Source organism: Orbicella faveolata, unplaced genomic scaffold (genome assembly GCF_042242905.1).
Source record: "Orbicella faveolata isolate gen_17 unplaced genomic scaffold, um_ofav_v1 contig_46, whole genome shotgun sequence".
NCBI lineage: Eukaryota > Metazoa > Cnidaria > Anthozoa > Scleractinia > Merulinidae > Orbicella > Orbicella faveolata.
This window is the reverse complement of record NW_028301576.1, coordinates 4101464-4122500: the sequence shown is the minus strand read 5'-3', so window position 1 is coordinate 4122500 and position 21037 is coordinate 4101464. Positions and strand designations below refer to the sequence as shown.

At 36.4% G+C, this 21037-nt stretch overlaps 1 protein-coding gene and 1 non-coding gene across 2 annotated transcripts in view; one reads left to right on the top strand and one right to left on the bottom strand.

Moving 5' to 3' along the window:
* LOC110050926 (vacuolar protein sorting-associated protein 18 homolog) overlaps positions 1 to 19853 on the top strand; it is a 21774-nt gene extending 1921 nt beyond the window's left edge. The window contains exons 4-31 of the mRNA XM_089278421.1: positions 106 to 254; positions 698 to 782; positions 1135 to 1208; positions 2505 to 2623; positions 2891 to 2976; positions 3712 to 3810; positions 5463 to 5544; positions 6184 to 6270; positions 6989 to 7049; positions 7993 to 8093; positions 8790 to 8850; positions 9759 to 9823; positions 10566 to 10701; positions 10814 to 10960; positions 11296 to 11389; positions 12013 to 12086; positions 12912 to 13067; positions 13821 to 13964; positions 14482 to 14613; positions 14922 to 15043; positions 15571 to 15661; positions 16404 to 16469; positions 16626 to 16681; positions 17221 to 17338; positions 17598 to 17626; positions 17740 to 17830; positions 18310 to 18368; positions 19179 to 19853. Of these exons, the coding sequence (XP_089134547.1) occupies positions 106 to 254; positions 698 to 782; positions 1135 to 1208; positions 2505 to 2623; positions 2891 to 2976; positions 3712 to 3810; positions 5463 to 5544; positions 6184 to 6270; positions 6989 to 7049; positions 7993 to 8093; positions 8790 to 8850; positions 9759 to 9823; positions 10566 to 10701; positions 10814 to 10960; positions 11296 to 11389; positions 12013 to 12086; positions 12912 to 13067; positions 13821 to 13964; positions 14482 to 14613; positions 14922 to 15043; positions 15571 to 15661; positions 16404 to 16469; positions 16626 to 16681; positions 17221 to 17338; positions 17598 to 17626; positions 17740 to 17830; positions 18310 to 18368; positions 19179 to 19242 (2648 nt within the window). The 3' untranslated portion in view covers positions 19243 to 19853. The remainder of the gene's footprint in view (positions 1 to 105; positions 255 to 697; positions 783 to 1134; positions 1209 to 2504; positions 2624 to 2890; positions 2977 to 3711; positions 3811 to 5462; positions 5545 to 6183; positions 6271 to 6988; positions 7050 to 7992; positions 8094 to 8789; positions 8851 to 9758; positions 9824 to 10565; positions 10702 to 10813; positions 10961 to 11295; positions 11390 to 12012; positions 12087 to 12911; positions 13068 to 13820; positions 13965 to 14481; positions 14614 to 14921; positions 15044 to 15570; positions 15662 to 16403; positions 16470 to 16625; positions 16682 to 17220; positions 17339 to 17597; positions 17627 to 17739; positions 17831 to 18309; positions 18369 to 19178) is intronic.
* Positions 12459 to 12531, bottom strand: Trnat-agu (transfer RNA threonine (anticodon AGU)). Its single transcript has one exon. It is a non-coding gene; the product is annotated as a tRNA-Thr (tRNA).
* Positions 19854 to 21037: the final 1184 nt, after the last annotated feature.

The following is a 21037-nucleotide window of genomic DNA, read 5'->3' as shown; positions in this document are numbered from 1 at the left end:
TGCTTTTTATCATTAACTCATTAAGAATTTAATAACATTCTCTGTGCAAGTCAACCTTAAAGCCATCAGCTAGCTGTAGCATGATAACTCTTTTTATACACTCAGGTGTTGATATAACCAAACGCGTTGATGACTCTATCCATCGAATCTTCATGGACCCCACAGCTAGACATCTCATTGTCTGCATGAAATCCCAAGAATCCTTTTATTTAGCGAGAAATTCCAAGAAACCCAAACCATTGGCAAAGATGAAGGTACATGTTCTAAAGAAAATAATTTAATTTGCAACTTCTCTTTTCTTCTGTTTTTCTTTCATGAGTTATTTATAAATAATGTTTTCAATTATTAACTGCTTATTAACCGAGAGTGCGGTCTTAATAGGAAATTCTCAAACTGAGACCTTGCCATATTGACTGAGCGATAGCAAGGTCAATGTGGCAAGGCTAAGGTTTAAGATTTTCCCGTAACGATACAACATTTGAGGTTAATAAATTTTTCATTATATGGTTGTTTGCTTTGTCTTAAGTTTATAACCCATGGGCATTACAGGAGAAGAATGTTACGTTCTAGAGTCAGCTAATCAGAGCATGCATTTTATCGACTACAAACACAAGCCATATAATGATATTATAAATAATTTACTAACTATGCACTGTATAACACAAATATATTAGTTTTTATTGTTATTTAATTATAGGGGCATCTTATTAATGCCATTGCTTGGAATAAATCCAAACTGACAGAGAGCTCTACCCAGACCATTCTCCTGGGAACAACCAAAGGTTTGTTGTATCAGTCAACCTGTTTGTGAGTGTTAAACTTGTAATCAGACAAATTGTGAGGGCTGAATGTGCAAGCAAGAATTTATCAACCACATGTAACTAAAGGTATTATTTTGCATTTAAATCAGGGGAATCTAAGGTAGTTTGTGTTCATTACTGATATCTCAAGCATTTTAGTTGTTAAGTGAAAAATTTTAGCCCAAGGAAAAATTAGATGAATATATTTAGTGTTTTAGTCAAGAGAGCTTAACAACAGGTTAAAGGAAACGCATTGCCATTATTATACTGTCTGGTATGGGTATTCTGTTGTGAGGCTGTCAGTAACAAAATAAATTTTTTGTTGGACTTCAAGGTCTGATATTCGAAACGGAAGTGGAACCAGAGGAGAAATTTTTTCAAGGTGGTCTGGAAAGATTTTGGAAGCAGGTTAGCCAGATTAATATTAAGTGATAATTACATTAAAAAAGGTGATTTACACCTTGTAGACACACGTTAGGTATTTGATTGTGGAGATGTATTGGATATAAATTAATTAGAATTATTAATCAATGGTTCTACCCCTCACCCAGTTGTAGCCTGCAGTGCAGGTGTTATTTAGGAGTGGAATGCTAGATAAATCAGGTTTACTTCCTCGCCCCAGTCGTCAACAGTTACCAAATCCAAGATGGCGGCGTAATAGGAAAATACAAAAATGTGCTTTTGCGCACCCAAAATATGCCTGCACTGCTGGCTAACCCAGTTATTGATGTTTCAAATGGCAACTTGACAGAGATGATGGGTAGGGCTTTCATTGTGGGCCATAACCTGTAACACTTGTGCTTGATGTACAGTATGTCATAGGTGATCTTATTTACCTGTACCTCTTGTTGGTAAAATTCACCCACAAAGAAGTAAGTTCACATCTCTTTCACTTGACTCAGCCAAATAGAAAATGTTTCTATTATAAGTAAAGGTTCAGAGATAGATAATAAAACAAATGGTGGAGGGAGCTGCCAGCAGTCAATTTTATTCACAAGAATCTGAGACGTGCTGAGTGCTGGTTGTAGCCAGAGAATATACTTAAAATATTACAGTCTATTTTATCTAGAATGACAATATTATAATAAAGAAAAATATCCTCGAGTGAATTGACTGGCATCAAGTGGTGTGATATTCATAAGGAGTGGTCTATAAAGGTCTGATTATCCCAATGGGAAATAATGCAATACAACCTAATTTATACCGAAAAGAAATCATTTTGTTCTACAATGTAGTTGGCATCAGGTGACTCAGAACTTAATGACCACTGTTATAGGGGTGGAGGTGGGGGTGGGGGTGTAGCTTAGTGGCAATGTCCCTATCCTGCATTGTATTTGCTTCATGTTACAGATAATCAGGGTACAGGAATGTAGTTCATCAGATCAGTTAATTGTCTCCCAACCTCCAAGAAGTGCCTTCATTATGATAATGATATAAATCCACCCCTATCCTTAAAATTAAAGGTGAAGAGAAGGTGAAATTACTCGATCAAAGTCTTTGACGAAAAATAGCCTGGTATAAAAATGAAGTTGGTTTAGTCATGGAGATTGACTACCTTTGGGTAACAGCAATTTGAAATAAGATAAGCCCCCACCCTGGGTGCTTAATCAAGGCAATACAGTTAGGGCCACAATTTTTTTGAAGGGTGGCAGCTTGCTTTTTAGGTATGTGTACTGTAGCAGTGAAAGTTTTGTTTTATTTCAGCTGTACAGTGTGAACTCTAGTGGTGATCCAGAAGAGTCAATCTATGGAATCATGTTTGAGAAATTTCCTGCAACTCCAAAATCTGATAGGAAGTATTTCATTATGGTGTCAACACTGAGGTACAGCAATTTATCATTACCTCTTTTTGGTGAAATTGTTGCAAGGAGAATTTATTGAATGTATTAAGTTACTTTTTTATTTTTAGGTAGAAAGGTAGGTATTCAATTCTTAGGCAATGTATTGAAAATAATCATGAGATAAGTTCTAGCAGTATATCCTACTGCAGAATGAGTTCTTTGTAGGTAGGATAGGTTCCATGTGAATGATTTATGTACAAACAACCAAATGTTGCAAAATAATCTTTTCTTTAAATTTGTCTTGTACAGTCGTATGTATCAGTTTATTGGTGATGCATCAGGCACAGACTCACTGGATTTTCAGCCATTGTTTGCAGATTACGAAAATAACCCAGGTACTGGTTCAAAACTCATATCCAAGTTCTGTTCTCATCTTACATGTTGCTACAAAGAATTATTTAATCATATCCATGAACTTCTATTTAATAGCACCCTTCCCACTTCTTATGGCTTCTTTTTGTCTTCCCTTCCTCTATTCTTTCTTACCTTATTTATCTTTTGTCTCATTCTTCTTTTGCTGTTTTTGTCACTCATTCTCCTCCCTCTATTTTTTCTCTAACTCCTTTTATCTAAGTTCCTTTTTCCTGCTGTTTCATCCTTATGCCTGTTTGTCTGCCCATCCATTCGTTCATCCCTCCATCTGTCCCTCTTTCCAGGCTTTTAGCCAGATGGGTGTCCAGGCGTCCTGTGGACGGCCATTTTCTATGGAAAATTTTTTTTATTTTTCATATGTTGCCTTATAAATTGCTCATTTGAGCAGGTCCTATAGCACAATTTGGACAGCCACTTTTCAAATTCTGGCTTAAGTCCTGCCTCTTTCAGATCCCTTTCTAACTTCTCTCCCTCTTTTCATCTTCCATATGTCTTACCTTTCTTTCCCTCCTCTCTTGTAACATTTTTCAGTGTTTTTTTTTATCATCACTTTTTTTTTATCATACTTGTTTATTATCTCCACTTTGAATCATTCTTCCTTCTATCTTAGCCATTTTCTTTGGTATATCTACCAGGTGTTGGAACTTGACTGGTATGTACATGACTTTCATGTTTATTTATTATGATTATTTTTACAGCACCTTTCCTTCAGATGCCAGGTGCTTTGGATTCTAGTGAGTTAGCATTGTTTTACCCTAAAGTCAGAGGTCTACCAAGATCTTTTGCATGGCTCACAGGTCTGTCATAAAAAGAATAATACCTATTGATGAATGTGATTTTATAAAAATTATTACATTTACTGTGTGTATTAAATATAATATTGGAAGTTAAGGAAGATTCTAATTAGTCGGTTACCCAATCTATGTGGGAAAAAGGTATAGTTATCTAAAGAGGCATCAGAGCTCGAAAAAAGTGCTATCCCAGTGTCCTGGACAAACTAAAGATTTTCCTTTTGGGCAGCTAACTTTTCATTTGACTTGGCCAATGGGTAAGAGATCACACAAGTCATTTTAATTAACCAACTAAGTCATTAAAAGAGCAAACTAAGACTTGTACTGGGCAAGCAAAATTTGATAGCTACTTGTCCCAAGGACAGCTGGAATTCAAGTTTTTTTTTCAAGCCCTGGGAGTTAAACCTATCACAAGCCTTTAGGTACCAGTTAATTGCTCCACTGACGAGCAAGCTGCAGGTGACTTGTGAGAGCTAGAGCATTTATTTTTAGATTGGCAAACTTCTCCCTTACTACTGAAATGGTTTCTTGCTTTGAGTGAGAATGTACATGCATAGAAAGAAATGATGAAAGAACTTGCAGTGGAATTTCTTTTTCATGCTTTATTTATTTGTTGTCAACAGTTTGGCCATAATTGTTGGCCTAATACCATATTCTTCACCTATGTATGCAGGGCTTCAAATAACGGCCGGTCAATGGACAATGTCCAGTCAAAAAGAGGTTTTGTCCAGTCAAATCCTTAGATGGCCAGACAATTCGTCTGGTCGTTCAGTTACGCTGGTAAGGAAAAAATTTCAGGGTTTCAAGTTTTGGATATTTAAAGGTTCAATATTATTGACATTTATGGAAAAGGAGGGAAAAAAGGTGGATACTTAACTACCAGACCAAGAACTTTTAAGAAATGATTCATAATAGTCATAAAATTCCTAGCTATCATTGCAAATTTTTGCACAAATGTGATACTGATTTTGCTTTACCATGCATTCCACTCTTCTTGCATTGAGATCGGTGCTCATGTACAATAAACGCTTTGAAAATTTACTTGTTTCATAATTAAACATCGTGTGAAGGAGGGAGGGGCACTTCTATAGCAAAAAGATGTAATTGATGTTTGTCTGGCCAAAAATGAGATACGTCTGAGCAAAAATAGGTTTGACTGGACAGTTTGACTGGCACCAGCCGGGAAATTATTTGAAGCCCTGGTATGACAGTGATGCCCCCGGCCAAATTTTTCTTGGAGTAACCTGGTGTTATAAAGGATGAGATTATCTCATCCTTTATAACACCACATTTTTTCAGCTTGAAAGCCCTGGAAATGTAGAGCCTGAAGGGCTTTATTTATATTGGACTAGTATGATATGGACACTGCCCATTACTCTTGATCACTCATTGCTGCAGCAGCTGAGGATTTCTATGAGTGTCATTAACATCATCATAATCATCAGTTATTTGCCATCAAAAGAAGTATATATAATTATATTAATTATTACATCAAGATTTAGACTTATAGGGGAGGCTGCCTCAACTGATGAACCCCACCTTACCATTTACGCCACCAAGGCTACTTGCAATTATAATGTTTTTGGCAGGCTCCACTGTTTGTTCGCCCAGCAAACATTTGAACTGGTGCATTGATGCAGGTACTCTTTATTTCACAGGAAGTGGTGTTTACTTTGGCCAACTGGACTTCAATCCTCTGGACTCTTGTGACAACATCACAGCAGAAACAAAATTGTTACAGTATCCTAACTTCATGAATTTCCTTCTACATGTGATCAGACAGTATTATAAACCTGTCAACTGTGGGATAATTGTCAGCATACTGTTACCTTCAGACGGTTGTTTATGTCCATGATTGTGTGGTTTCATATAAAATTATATCACTTATTGACTAGTAGTGTCCTGAATGTGTATTATCTAACCATGCAGTATTCAAACTGAGCCCCAATCTTGAGTCCCATTCTGACCACTAGCTGGAGTTGTCATTAGTGGGCTTGTGTTTTGTGGCAACCCCAAGTTCAACTCCTCAGCCATATACATGAATGTGTTTGTATGCTTGTAAATAGCTAACTGGTTTATCTCCTGCTAGGTGGGGTTGGGCTTTGTTATCACATGTTTCATTTAAAATATTATTTTGTTTTCAATCAACATTTAATTGTGGAGATGATGATAGATGCGAATACAGCCATAACTACTACTTTGTTGTTTCAGGTCTTTTTTCCAGTAGTGCTATGGCTGCATTGCATGTATCATCATGTCTACATTTAATTGCTACTGTTGGTCATCTATCACTAACATTTAATTGCTCATAACTACAAGCGTTTATGCTCTAAGGCTATAATCTAAAAGTAACAAAATTATTCTTAACTGTTACACAAGATACAAGCTGGTAGAAGGACAAGAGACAACTCCTCCTTTGTCCATTGGCCTGACTGGTTTCCATGCTCTCATGCTTTACAAAAACAAGTAGGTCTATAGTCTGCTAGTCTGTTATTTTTCCTAAGTAATTGTTTAGTCATTTTAGTGAGTTAGCTTTTTTTGTTCTATTAGTTAGTTATTTACTGTTAAACACATTGAGTTACGAAATGCGCCCTACCAAAAATGTAAATATTATTATTATTATTATTTTTTAATTATAATTATTGCTTTGATGAACCACACATTGTTTTTAAAGGTCATTTTTTAATGAAGACAATACATGTTTCAGATGAGATATCATCCATCGTCATTTGTACAGTGAGAAATAAAATGAAAATATGCAATAAATAGTATAACTGAGTGAGATATTAACAAGAATAATTAAGGATGAAGGCCGGTGCAAACAAAAAAAAGGGTCAGTTATTATTATTATTGTCTTCGTTTTCGTTTTTGTTGTTGTTGTTGTCGTTACTATTATTATTAGTATTATTATTATTATTATTATTATTTTTATTATTATTATTATAAGGAGACTCCACCAAAGCTTAAAAGTATAAACTAAGTAACATAAGACAGAGAGATGTAAATTGTTATTCCTCCTGGATGGGATATGTATAGTGGACTACTATAGTTCGAGGCTTACCTGTGAATGATGTGCAATGACCCTGGTCAGCACTTGAGCTCAGACCACTCATTACCAGAGTCCAAAGTTAAACACATAACATTTGAATTGATGTTTTTGTTTCTTCCTAATGCTTATAACCAGGTTTGAGGCAGTGTCACTTCTCAGTGAACAAGTTGTGTTTGAAGATCTACTCCCACCTCGGGTCGGTATTATGTTCACTTTTAGACCAATAGAATAAAGTAAGAGTATAGTCTAGTATGTATACTGTTAATTTTTCAAAGTTACAATGGAGTGCTTAAGGTTTCACACCAATCTCAGTCTACTGTTCAACTGGTCTTCAATAGTGATATGTGAGGACTCTAGGAACGTATTTAGCAACTGGATTGAAATCAAACAAATGTACACATACTCAGTCTTCTTAGTCGTACCATCCAAACATAGCTATTAATTAACTCTACATGTTGTAATAGACAGCCTTGTTAAGATGAGACAGGATGACAAAAATAGTAACCACCCCAGAGATGGTTTTGTTTTTAGTTAGGATCATTGGACTCCACTGCCAAGTGGGAGGCAAATAATTTACTGTAGGCAGGCAAAATTGCCAACTGCTGGCACATTTTTACAGCCTAACTGAATGCAATATCCAGCTTACAAAAGAGATCAAAGATTGTCATGTCTCTGTCTGCTACCTAAATTAGTAGATAAAAATAATGATTATTAATAAATTAGAAAACAGCCCTAAGAAAATATGTGTGCTGATTGGTTAAAAATCGTGTTTCTATAACTCGATGGAAACACAGAACTAGCATGAGCTGTTGACGTCATGATGGCGCGAGCAAAGAGAATTTACATTCTGATGACCAAAGTGAACAAGCTGTTTTTCTTTTTTTCGTCGCAGTGTTTTCTAAAAGAAATAGAAAACATGTTCTCCGTGTTTCTATCGAGTTATAGAAACACTCATGAAAGTTTGGGAGAACTTGAAAAAGCTGTGGAAACACTCGCCTGCAGCTCGTGTTCCCACAGCATTTCTCATTCTCCCAAACTTCCACTCGTGTTTCTATAACTCGATAGAAACACAGTACATGTTTTCTATTTCTTAATTATTGTAATAATTTTATTATAATAATGATGTCTCTCTTTTGTAGTATGGTGCAATGAGAGGTCTGTGTGTTGATACTGTCAAGAAATCTGTATGGATATTCTCCGATTCTGCTATTTTCCAGTACCATGTTACAAGAGAAAGCAGGTACTTGCAGCTTTGCAACTGGCTATTATACTAAACAAGTCAACTGTAACAATTACTTTTATTGCAAAGTCATGTGACTGTTAAGTGTTTTTCCTACTATAATTAAAGTAATTGTATCTATAACAAAATTCTCGATCATGATTGGTTCTCCACGCACCTATTTTTCGCATAATCGGCATGCAATCATGTGGGTGTCCAATTACAGGTATCCAATTTGAACTTTTTGTAATTGGATGCCTGTAAGTGGACACCCACGTGATTTGCATGTCAATTAGGCGCACTTTAATGGCTTCCTTTGCACTGTTTTTCACAGTTTTCAAAGCTTATGAAAAGCACTACAGACATTTTCGCTCAAACGAAGTTCTCAAAAGACATTTTTAATTCCAAAATTTGTTATAGATATGATTAATTAGTAATTGGACCTTGTGTCATACAATTCAAGGAGTAATTGTGCTCGTAATTTCAAATCGGCCTCATGCTTAACATCATAATTTTGTTGAATGCATAATCATGTTTAAATAAAGTTATGTGTTCTAAGTGTTATTCGAAGTTACTTCTTAGGTGCAAGTTGCCAGTGAATAAGTTAAGTTCCATCAACAGGATGTGTAGATATATACAGGTTATTAATGTGTAGTTAGGACAACTTTCAGTTCATAGATCTTGAGTCAGTTAATCTTCCATTTTTTTGGTCTGTAGAGATGTCTGGAGAATGTACCTTGAACGAGGAGAATTTGAATTAGCCAAGGAATATTGTAAGGTAAAAATTTTAAAAACGAAAATTATAAACTAAGTAGATAATCTCTTATTAGGAGCTGCTCATGAAGCCAACCATGATCACTTGTTTCTCTTCTGAATTTCATTTCTCATTTAGTGATCAGTTTTTTTTCCCATTGATCTTCTAATCTCAGTCAGATGCTGAACCGACAGCATGATACATCAGTGATACAAAATCCAATCCTGCTGCAGTACAAGCTCTGAAACAAAGCGATCTTCACCACTTGCTTTACTTTTGTTTGTTTCAAATGTCCCTGTGCATGGCTTGCTCTTATTAGGAATGGAATGTGTACTATGTGACTGTTAGCTGCAAAGGGACCACAGACACATTTCCATTATTTTAATGAAAACATTATTGCAATAGTCTAATTTTGTTAAAGAAATTACTGAATGATATAAGTACACCAAAGCTTCAATTTAAAGGAACATAATTTATGAAACACGCTACACACATGTCTTTGAAATTGACTCTTTTTATGTGATCTGCTAAAATTGATCAGCAAAAATTGCTAAAAACTATTAATTACAATTTGCTCTACTTTCAACAACTTAATTGATATCTTCATAAATTATGACCAAAAGCACTTAGTGATTATTTCAACACTGTTTTCACAAAAAATACTGACAGCAAATTAAATTGCTACAATTGTAATTCTTTTGTCCCTTTAAAGAAATCTCCAAAAACCGGCTTAGGCATGGCAAAACTGATTCCTGTACATCAATTTTGTATTGTAAATGGTACATGTAAGTAGAGGTTGCAAGCACATAGTTTTTGTACGACATGCTAATGCAACCTTATGCACTTACAAGTCCATGTGTGATGGTGACAACAAAACGAGTGCCATGAAAACAGACTTTACTGTAGTTATAATCTGTATGTATCACTGACAGGATAATCCTGCAAATTTGGACAAAGTTTTAACTAAGCAAGCTGAGGAGCTTTTTGACAACAAGAGGTAATTAAATTATTTTACTTTGTCAGAGACATGATAATTATAATTTCCACCAGTAATTCTTCAAATTTATATGACTTTGCATCTAGGGTAGCATTGCTAAAATGTTTCTTCACTGAGGTAGAAAATATGGTTTTTGCTGTAAACATGCTGTAAAGGTACCTAGCAAATTAAATTGAATGGAATGGTATCAAGAGTTATTCTGAGGTTGGTCTGTTGATTGATTGGTTGGTGGTTTCAATTGATTAATTGATTGATTGATTGATTGATTATTTAATGAATGAATGATTGATTGGTTCTAAAGTTGGTTGGGTGATTAAATGATTGACTGATTGATTGATTGATTGATTGATTGATTGAATGAATGAATGATTGATTGGTTAGGTGATTGGCTTATTAAGTGATTGACTGATTGATTGATTGATTGATTGATTGATTGCTTGCTTGCTTGCTTGCTTGGCTGATTAATTGATTGACTGATTGATTGATTGATTGATTGATTGATTGATTGGCCAATAGATTGAATGACAGACTGACAGACTGACAAACCAACCAACAGACTGATGGATAGACTAACAGACGAATGGACCAACGGACAGACAACTGACCGACTGATTGATTTACCAGTAATCTGAATGACCAAACAACTTAGCGACAGACCAATGTATAATATACCATTGAACTGACAGTTTTAGTTATTGATTACAGTTGGTTGAGGTCATTGATTGATTAATTGCCATTATAGCTACACCAATGCTGCCAAGTGCTATGCTCAAGCACAAGTCTCTTTTGAAGAAGTTGCCTTAAAGTTTATTCAAGTGGGGGAGAGACAGGCCTTAAGAATGTTCCTGCTGAAAAAACTTGATAGTCTTAAAAACCAGGTAAGATTAAGTGTTCTTTTTTAAGTCTTGATATTCCAGCACCTAACCTTCCTTAGAACTCATGTTGGTCTTTGATATTTATTGTCATGTTGTTTGTCTGTCTGTAATTTAGGACAAGACGCAAATGACAATGTTGATTATGTGGTTGATAGAACTGTATTTGAATGACCTGGGCAGTTTAAAAGAGAGTGATGCAAAATCAAAACGCAAAGACCTGGAGGAGGAGTTCAGGAAATTCCTGGCACAAACCAAAGTCAAGGTGAGTGACTTCTAATGTAACCAACACAATGATGACAGCTGTATACAAAGGTTAATAGCTGATTGATGGATGAACAGCCATTGGCTAGATAGAGCTCAATAACTCAGTAATGGCTGGCAAATGATGGTTGGCCAAAGTATGGGTAATGACTGACTTGTAAGTGGATGCTCGATGGCAGATGAAAAGCTGACAAGTAGCTACTGGTGAATGGCTGGCCTAAGAAAGCTGTTTTTCCATGTTATTAGTACTAGTTGGTGAAATGCCTTTCCAGGGAATCATTTTCTACTAATTTAAGTGTATATCAAGCTAATTTGAGTAAATATACAATTTTGCAGACATGTTTGGACCAGAACAGAAAAACTGCTTATGATTTGATTGCTAGTCATGGAGATGTGGAAAATTTAATATTCTTTGCTATGTTGATGCAAGGTGTGTCTCTGTGTGAACTGGATTTAGTTTAAATATAGAATATTACAGATTTAATTGAAAAATGTAGAAATAGGAATGTGATTTCTAATAGTATCCTGTCACACAAGGTTACATTTAACTTTAAACGAATAACAATTTGGCAATATATAATGTAGCACTTTGTTGTGTGTTTTGAACTGCAGGAGAGAGATCATTTTAAATATGTGAGAGATTGTCATGGTAATCTGTGCAACTTGAGTAGTAATAATTATTGTTAAAATATCAAAACCCTGGAAAACAAATCGGACTTGAGTGGCATGGGATTCTAACCCATGTGTGATACTAGTGATAACGGTACAGTGTTCACCCCCAGACTGCCAACAGTGGTATCAAGTTAATTGGGAGTTGGTCAGGTGAAGCCTTAATTTTTTGGTGGCTGCAGTGATCTTCATCCTTAATTATTCTTGTTAATATCTCACTTGGTTATACTATTTATTGCATATTTTCATTGTATTTCTCACTGTACAACTGACGATGGATGATGTCTCATCCGAAACTGGTATTGTCTTCATTAAAAAATGAACTTCAAAAACATTGTGTGGTTCATCAAAGCAAAATTAATAATTGTGGTAAAATTGTTTCAGATTTTGAGCATGTAATTAGCCACCATATTCAACATGATGACTTCATGGCAGCATTGGAAGTTCTCATTAAACAGGTCAGAAAGTTCAATGTTGTTTTGAAGAAGGAATTTCCTTTGGTTACCTGCTGGAAATTTAAAAGTGTTCATTTTATTACAAAATAATAATATATAGCCACTGTGTAAAATTGTAATACATTTCACTAGGTGAACAAAACAGGCCTTTCTCTTTGCCTGCTCAATTCTTCCGCATGTTTGCCACTTTAGAAATGACAACAAAACTGGGGTGGTCTCATCTTGCAGTGGCCCTTGGAATCATTACTGGGGACAATATTGCTTCTCCTCGTTTTTTTTGTAAAATAAAAGCAAACTTAAAAGAAAGTGAAGAATGATCATCGCAGTTAATTTTCCAATTTAAGCAATTAGAAAGAAGAAGCCTGAAAAAAATCAGGGCTTCAACGGGATTCGAACCCGTGACCTCCGCGATACTAGTGCGATGCTCTACCAACTGAGCTATGAAGCCACACATTGGGAGCGAGGTCAATGAGTTGAGTTCATATCTTCCCATGAGGAGTGAAATGATGTGAAGTTTATATGAAATCATTCATATATGAACTGTGGTTGCAGATGAAAGTGAAGAATGATCATCGCAGTTAATTTTCCAATTTAAGCAATTGGAAAGAAGAAGCCTGAAAAAAATCAGGGCTTCAACGGGATTCGAACCCGTGACCTCCGCGATACTGGTGCGATGCAAACTTAAGTAGTTAAGGTAAAGATTTAAGCAAGAAAGTAATTAAAATAATTATTTTAAGAAAGGCTCTTAATTAATGTTCTAACCGTAAAACATCAAATTATCCTAGAAAGAAAGAAATAATTATGTTGTATATTTTGTTTATGTTTTAGACAGACACAGAGCTGTATTATAAGTTCTCACCAGTGCTGATGCAGCATATTCCACGGCAAACAGTGAGTGCATGGATTGAACAGAAGAAGAAATTGGACCCACGGCGGCTGATTCCTGCTCTTGTTCACTATCATCAGCAAGGAAAATCAACACAGGCAAGGCTGACTGATCAGAACATAACAGAAGCAGAACATAACTTGTTTAATTAATAAATAGATTGAAAGACAAGCTGGTTAACTAGTGTTTTCATTCCTAATTGATTAGTTTGTAAATGTAAGGCAAAGGTCTTTGCTGGAGCTTCCTGTAGCATGAAGTTACTAGGAGTATTATTTTTTACTCGCTCCTTGATGAGATGCTTGTCCATCACAGAGTTACTGCCTGTATTTAATTCACCAGTACCAATTTGTATGTGGGAGGTGCAGTGGCCTCATGGTTGGTGTGCTCGTCTCTGGATTGAGCGGTCCAGGTTCGAGCCCTGACCAGGGACAGTACATAATGTGTTCTTGGGCAAGACACTTTACTCTCACAGTGTCTCTCTCCACCCAGGTGTATAAATGGGTACCAGCGAACTTAATGCTGGGGGAAACCCTGCGATGGACTAGCATCCCATCCAGGGGGGGAGAAGGAATACTCCTAGTCGCTTCATGCATAAGAAACTGGGATAAGCTCAGGCCTGATTTGCCCCTTGATTCATATGCATACTACCCATTCATACCTCTGTTATGAACTAACATCTAAATCAGAGGAAGGAGGAGAAACACCCCTAGTCAATTCATTGTACAGACACCAAAGATATAAATGCGCCATCCTGATGGGCTATTATTCTGCAATGCAGAACTTTCTTTCTATGTTAAATATTCATGCAGCTGTAATGCTTACAAGTTCATTCCATACGTTTTTAATCATAGACTGAGGAAGCCATCCGCTACCTGGAGATCTGTATAGAGAGGTTAGGAAACAGAGACCAAGCTATTCATAATTATCTACTGTCCTTGTATATTGAGCAAGATGATGATCTGTCATTACTACGATACCTGCAAATGCAGGGACAGGTAAGTTATGATATTTCATGGCCAACGATAACATTTATTGCCATCCCAAAATATCTTGCAACCACATTCATATGCACAACAATATTTAATTTTTGCATGTAGTTTCTCCAATTAATTCTTAAGTTAATTTGGATATAGGGCTCTAATAAAAGCTTGAATTCCAACTTGCCCTTCAGGCAAGCAGCTCTCAGATTTTACTTGCCCTGGGCAAGTCTTACAGTTTACGTTTTTATTTAGTTGGTCGACGGCTTGTCTGGCCCCTTACCCATTAATTTTGGTGAATGATAATGAAAAATTGCTTGTCCAGCAGGAAAATCTATTTGTCCTGGACGAGCGGAGGCCACTTTTTTTAGACCTAGGATATTGTTCAAATTAACACATAATTTGGACAGTTTGGTATTGTGTTTTCTTGGTATGTCTAGTCTAGCTGTCCAGTGAACTTAACTTTTTCATTTCTTTACTTTACTGGCATTGGCATCTCCACCAGTCTAATGCAGTACCTGTGTTATGTTGGTAGGACCCTGAAGAAGTGTGTTATGACATGAAGTATGCTCTCAGACTTTGCTCTGAGCACAACAAGCAGCAGGCCTGTGTGCACATTTACAGTACAATGGGACTCTTTGAGGAAGCTGTTGACTTGTCTTTAAAGGTATAATGAAGTAAAGTCCTCTTACCATATATCTGGCTGAGTCAGCCAATCTGTAGGTCTAGATTATAATTTCCAGTTTTTTGCCACATAATTTATAATTTGTGCCTTTGAAAATTTGACTTGAAAAGGAGTGGTTTGTTATGCTAAAAATTACAAATGCTGATTCAGCTTCTTGTTTTGGTATTCTTTACATTGGAAACTATTACTCTTGAAAAGAGGTTTGCAATTAGTTGTCCGTATTTAACTACAGTGTGACATACATGTAATGGGGCTTTGTAAAATTTGATGCTCATAATTATTCTTTCAAGGTTGATGTTGATCTTGCTAAAATTCAAGCTCAAAAGCCTCCAGAAGATGATGAAGTTTTGAGAAAGAAGCTGTGGTTAAGAATTGCGCGACATGTGGTGGAGGAAGAACGAGATGTTAAAAAGTAAGGTGGCTTTCACAACATGAAGTTATCCTGATTTTAATACATGTTGCTTTTTGGCTTGAAAAAACAGTGTACTGAAACAGTAATTACTGCACTGTAGAAGTTACTTGTTTTCTATGAAACACATTCTAAACACTAATCTGAGCCTTGTTGACTACGATGCATTTGCTAATATAAAACTCAGGCCTGGGGCCTGTTTCTCGAAAGCCCTGGAAACTTTTCAGGCTCACAAAGCCATTTTTAGTTAATTTGTGTCTAAAAACAGAGAGGTGTATATACCTGAAACTTCTTGTATGAAGGGAACTTCTGGTCATATTAAGAATACATGTATGTGAATAAAACAACCCAGTAATCTAAAGGTTTGAGATTTTGCTATGGCTTTCTGGGTGCAAAACTGTTGCAGGACCTTCGAGAGACGCGCTCCTGCAGTCTAATTAACACAGACACATGGCACAAGATGATTTTGGTACACAGTAGTTACACCTAGCCATACCTTTGTTTTACCTGGTTATGTATTTTTTCTTCAGGGCAATGGAGTTTTTGAACCAATGTGAACTTCTCAAGATTGAGGATATCCTTCCTTTTTTCCAGGATTTTGTCACAATTGATCATTTCAAGGTCAGAATTTCAGCAACATATATATATTGTCTCGGGAGTCTGATATCCATAATTTTGAAATTTTACTGGCCATGAACTGGACATAAACTTTCACTAGTCAATGATCAAACAGACATTTGCATTGACAAATATCAGATATCTGATATCAAATCTAAAGGATTTTAACTCCTTTAAAGTCCTTGAGTATACAGATAGTATCGCTGTGTTATGTACAATATCAAGACTGTTTCACCTTTCTGTTCATCTTTGGTAACACTGTTGGCCAAGTGGATGAAAAAAACCCATGGTTATTGCCTAGCTAAATGAATAATTTTGCTACTAGAGAAGATGAAGGGTGTGAAAGTCATCCCCCATATAGGCCTTAAATTCCCAAGGCATGACAAGCTATTTTTAGGCAAAGTCATAGAAACTGGTTCTTCCAAAGATAATGTTAACCCACACGCTACATGGATGTTTTCCTGGTGGATAAAAATTAGTATAGAGCTGTTTGGGCTGTCCATGTGAGTCAGATTAGTCACCATCACAAGATGGGATCATCATTATTATCCTTTATCACCCCTGGGAAAGCAGAGGCATCCACCAGCATCACAAGATGGGATGGGATTTCAGAAATTGGTAGTGATCTGAAACAACTTGAGAGGGATCACCATGGGAATAAGGCCTATAGCTAGGGGGACAAACCTCCTTCACTTTATTCTCTTTTGGGTCAAGTAAACTTTCCTCTTTTTTTTTTTTCTTGTAGGATGCCATTTGTTCTTCACTTCATGAATACAATCAACATATTGAAGAACTGAAAAGTGAAATGCAGGTGGGTTAAACCATTAGTTGCCAGCAATGAAAAATCTGAAAATCTGATAAAATCTGCTTACGGATGTTGGTTAGTTTCATTGTTTTGTGCTCTAGTACATGCCTTCTTTATGATATTAACAGTAAAGTCATGTAATTTGTGAATTATTTTATTTAGGAAGCCACAGAAAGTGCCAAAACAATAAGATCAGACATCCATGAAATGAGGAATAAGTAAGTCAAATAACAAAAATAATTACTTTTAATTGATTCTAAAAATAAAATGGTACTTATATTAGGTACCCAAAGCATCAATCTCTAACAAAGATAGCGTTTTTCTTTACACAAACCTGTTTCATGGGCATTGTACATGCTACATGGGCATGGCCCCTTTAGAAATTTTTAGTCTTTTTTAATACTTCTTTTTTAGAGTGTCAGTGTCATAATTTGTGCACTTGTCTAGTTCTGTCTTTTTTGCTCAAGACTGAGTATGTTTTATGGAGTTGTTTTGAGAATAAAGGTCAGGCTTGCTATGGCTAGCTTGGCATGGCTCCTAGTGTTGTGTGAGAATTCTTAACAATAATAGAGGATCTGGTCAATGGCAAAGGCCATTCTTGTTTAATAGTTAATTTTAGGAAATATGCAGTGGCCCAGTAAAGGAATAATAGCTCATCAAGATTTTTAGATTTTTATTTCTGTTGTTTCCCTAGAGTTATAGTTGCAGTAGCATTAGCTAAAATAAAAATTAATATCTTTTTCCTAAAACGTTGCAGATACAGTATAGTTCCAGCACAAGAAAAGTGCGCAATGTGTTCATATCCTCTGCTTACACGAGGCTTCTATGTGTTTCCCTGTCATCACGCCTTCCATTCAGATTGTTTGAAGAATGAGGTGAGTAACTATGTAGTCCTAGTGTATCGTTAGTCCAAATTGCTGCAAGATGTAAGAGTTACATTGAGATCTTGCAGTTTAACCCCCATTAATGGAGACCTGTTGTAAGCAGACTCTTCGTCACTACATTTTTAACCTCTTGTAAGTGGACACGATCAGCTCTCTAGGGTGTTCCGGGTAAATTTGGCCCGACACAGACTTTACATGTATCTTATTGCATTACTGTAACAAAGACATTGACCTATTATTGTCGTTGCAGATACTACCAAATCTTAAAGAAAAACAGAGGTATGTACTATCTTCTTGCACTGAAGTTGATCGTTTCAAAAGGGAAAAACTTGGGAAATTTGTCTCTCTCTTTCAAGGCATAACACTTTAAATTTGTATTGTTTGCCTTTTAGAGCTAAAGTTCAGGAACTTTATAGCCAGCTATACACTCCATCAAGAACTGACTCATCCACTGTCACACCAGCTTCCCGAGAGTCTGTTAAGGTACTTAATAAATAAATATACTTTAATAATTATCTCTTTGAAATTCTTTTGATTGCTGTTTTCCAGACCATCAAATGCGTTCACTGTCATGAATAGTCCTGTTACACTTGGGGTACAAAAAGATCTATGATGCACTAGCCCCCCTAAATTTATCTCTTACTTTACTTCAATCAATAATTTGCGTTTCCTAAAACATTTTCCAAAGAAACTGCACAGCCACTTGCCCATCGAGAAATAGTGAGTAAAGACAGAATCCAGTACTGGAAAATGCACTAGCCCTGCACTATCAGACAGGTCTTTCTTTGCACATTATACACTAGGAATTATTCTTGCAAGAAGTGAGGCTAGCCTAGTGAAACTGTTTTATTGAATGTTCACTCTAAAGCATAAGGTGTTAGGATATTTTATACATTTGACAACATTATTTCTTTTTGGCACAATAATAATTATTAGTAATAAATTGTTTGGTGGCATTTTAGAATGAGCTGGATGACCTAATTGCATCTGAATGTCTCTATTGTGGTGAAATTATGATTAGGTAAGAACTATTAATATTATTTACCATATAGTGTATATAATTATGATTTATTTATTTTACTGACTTGTACTGCCAGAAGGAATGTTGTCTTGAAGAAATCAAAGGTTGGATAATAGTCATTGTTATAATAAAAGCACATCCCTGACCTGAATATCTGATCCTGGAGGAACTTACAATACCTTTTCTTGTCTTGAGGATGCAAATCCTTATTTGAATGATGTGATAAATTAGAACATGAGCAGTCCCACTTTTCCCATTCTTGTTCTGTGAGCAAATGCCTGATGTTCCAGGCAAAATTAAAAACTGGGACCAGAAAATCCTGGCTCTAGTTTGATTCTGTTTAATGGGAATAACGCAAGTGCATGGTGAACATGCACCCTCCCACTCCCATTTCACTTTCTCTTCCCCTAGGAAACCTCTGCAGAGGCAAGAGGGGTTACCACTGTGACTAAAGCTAGCCTGTAGAACAGGCATAATTTTTTGGTGTGTTTTAGGTGAATGGAGGCAAAAGCGAGGCAACCCTTTTTTTGCCTAAAATACACAAAAAATCATGCCTGTTCAGCGGGCTAGACTAAAGCTGGCTCACAGTTTGATTTCCATCTGAAGTTGTGATTCTTGGTGCTAAATTGGCTAGCAACAAGACAACCAGATCATTATTCTCTTCAGCCTTGGTTGAGTGTGATGCAGAAGATCATGCAACCATTTCTCCTACTTTTGTTCAAGTCACACAGAAAAAAGCCCCTCGTAGTTAGTGACAAGTCAACTACCAGACAAGAGACTTATCTGGATCCAAACATTTTTCTGTTTCAGAACTGTTGATCAACCATTTATCTTGCCAGATGAATATGAGAGTGTACTGGAAAGCTGGCAGTAATTTTAGTTAAGAGAACGTTTATTTATAATGAATGATTGGTAATAATATTATTAAAAACAAAAATTAGTATCAAGTCAGCCCAGTCTCCTCTGCTTCTTTTTGTTTGGTTGCCATGAAAACAAGGCATGCAATGTAATTGATGCAAAAGTAATGGTGCACTTGTTGCTGAGGAATGTAAAACTAATTTTAAGAAACCATTATATCTTTGTACTAGTTAAGAGTACTAACTGAAGAGGGAATGCTGTCACTTTTCATATACTATATTTATGTGCTGAGAAAACTGAATGATGCAGTTGATTCTTTTAAACTGACACATTATGAGACTAAAGGTTAGAGGCTGATTACCTCAGGTTCAGTCGTAGTGGGCTCATCACCAAGTTGTTTGTAGTAAGAGATATATAAACTTTACCCAGAACTTAAGAATTCTAACTCATTATTTGTATGCAGTTTCAACTTAATTGTATATTAATAGAGTATAAAAATGTACAGAAAGAAAACCCCAAAGCTGCAGCAATAATAAAGCGTGAAACTTGTCTCTAATTTAACGTGAACAATCTGTATTGTCATAACTCAACATGACAGGTGACTTCAAATACACTAGAAATATTTTCCTTGTTGTTGTGGTTGGTCTATGGTGAGGAGATTTGACTGCAGATGTGGCAAAATAATTATACTGGGGATGGATCTAGGGGAGTAAACAGCATTCAATATTACTATCCCATCTAGTCGGGTAGGTGGTAGAGTCTGCATATGAGCCAAGTGGCCCATCAGGCTAGAACTCATCCCAGTTTCTGTAACATGAAGCAACTAGGAGTATTTCTACTTCCCCCTGGATGGGATTCTAGTCCATCACAGGGTTGCCCCCAGCATTAAATTCGCCAGTACCCATTTGCACACCTGGGTGGAGAGAAGCACTGTGAGAGTGAAGTGTCATGCCCAAGAACACAATACAATGTCCCTGGCCAGGGCTCAAACCCGGACTGCTTGATCAGAAGACGAGCACGCTAACTGTAAGGCCACTGTGCCCTCACCCCATCTAGTGGGAGTAGGGAACATTCCTCCCAGTGTCTTGAATATGTGGTTCATGTTTGTTGTTGGTTGTTGCCTTACTTTGAGGGTTTTCCTCTGGGTACTCTGGTTTTCCTCCCTCCTAAAAAGCCAACTTTTCAAAATCCTCATTCAACCAGGCCAGAGGACCTGCAAATGCATGAGCACCAGCTGTGGCTGAAGTGGCTAACAAGAAGCAGCAATGACTAAAAAGGCATAAAAATCTTTGATAAGATCTAACAATTACATTTAAAAGACAAAACAGTAGGAAAAGACGTTTCTGATCATAATGATGGTATGTGACTGATAACAAAATTGGGGAGATTGGTCTCCTTTAGAGGTTAAGCAAAGTTCCTGTATAAGCACAAGCAAAATAAATATCAGAAGGTGTTTGTGATTAGAAAGTGCTGTCTTTGGTTAAGCACAGCTGACTGCTCTAACACTGGAATTGAGAAGTACTCAGTCTCTGTTGAGCATTCTGAGAAACTTTCTCATTATTACAAGGAAGGTCAAATTTGGGACAAAAATTTCAAACTTCTATTAAATAATATTCATTTGATGATTTCCCCCCATTTTTTCATAAAATGTAGGAAAATGGTAGAGAATATTTGAGATCTTTCAAAAGAAAAACACCGTTTTCCAAACATTCTGGATTGCTAAAACCATCAAAGCTGTAGCAGTGATAGCCTGATTCTAAGACGGGTGAGGTTGCTCGCAGCCACGCACTCTCTCTCCCTTGAGAGAGTAC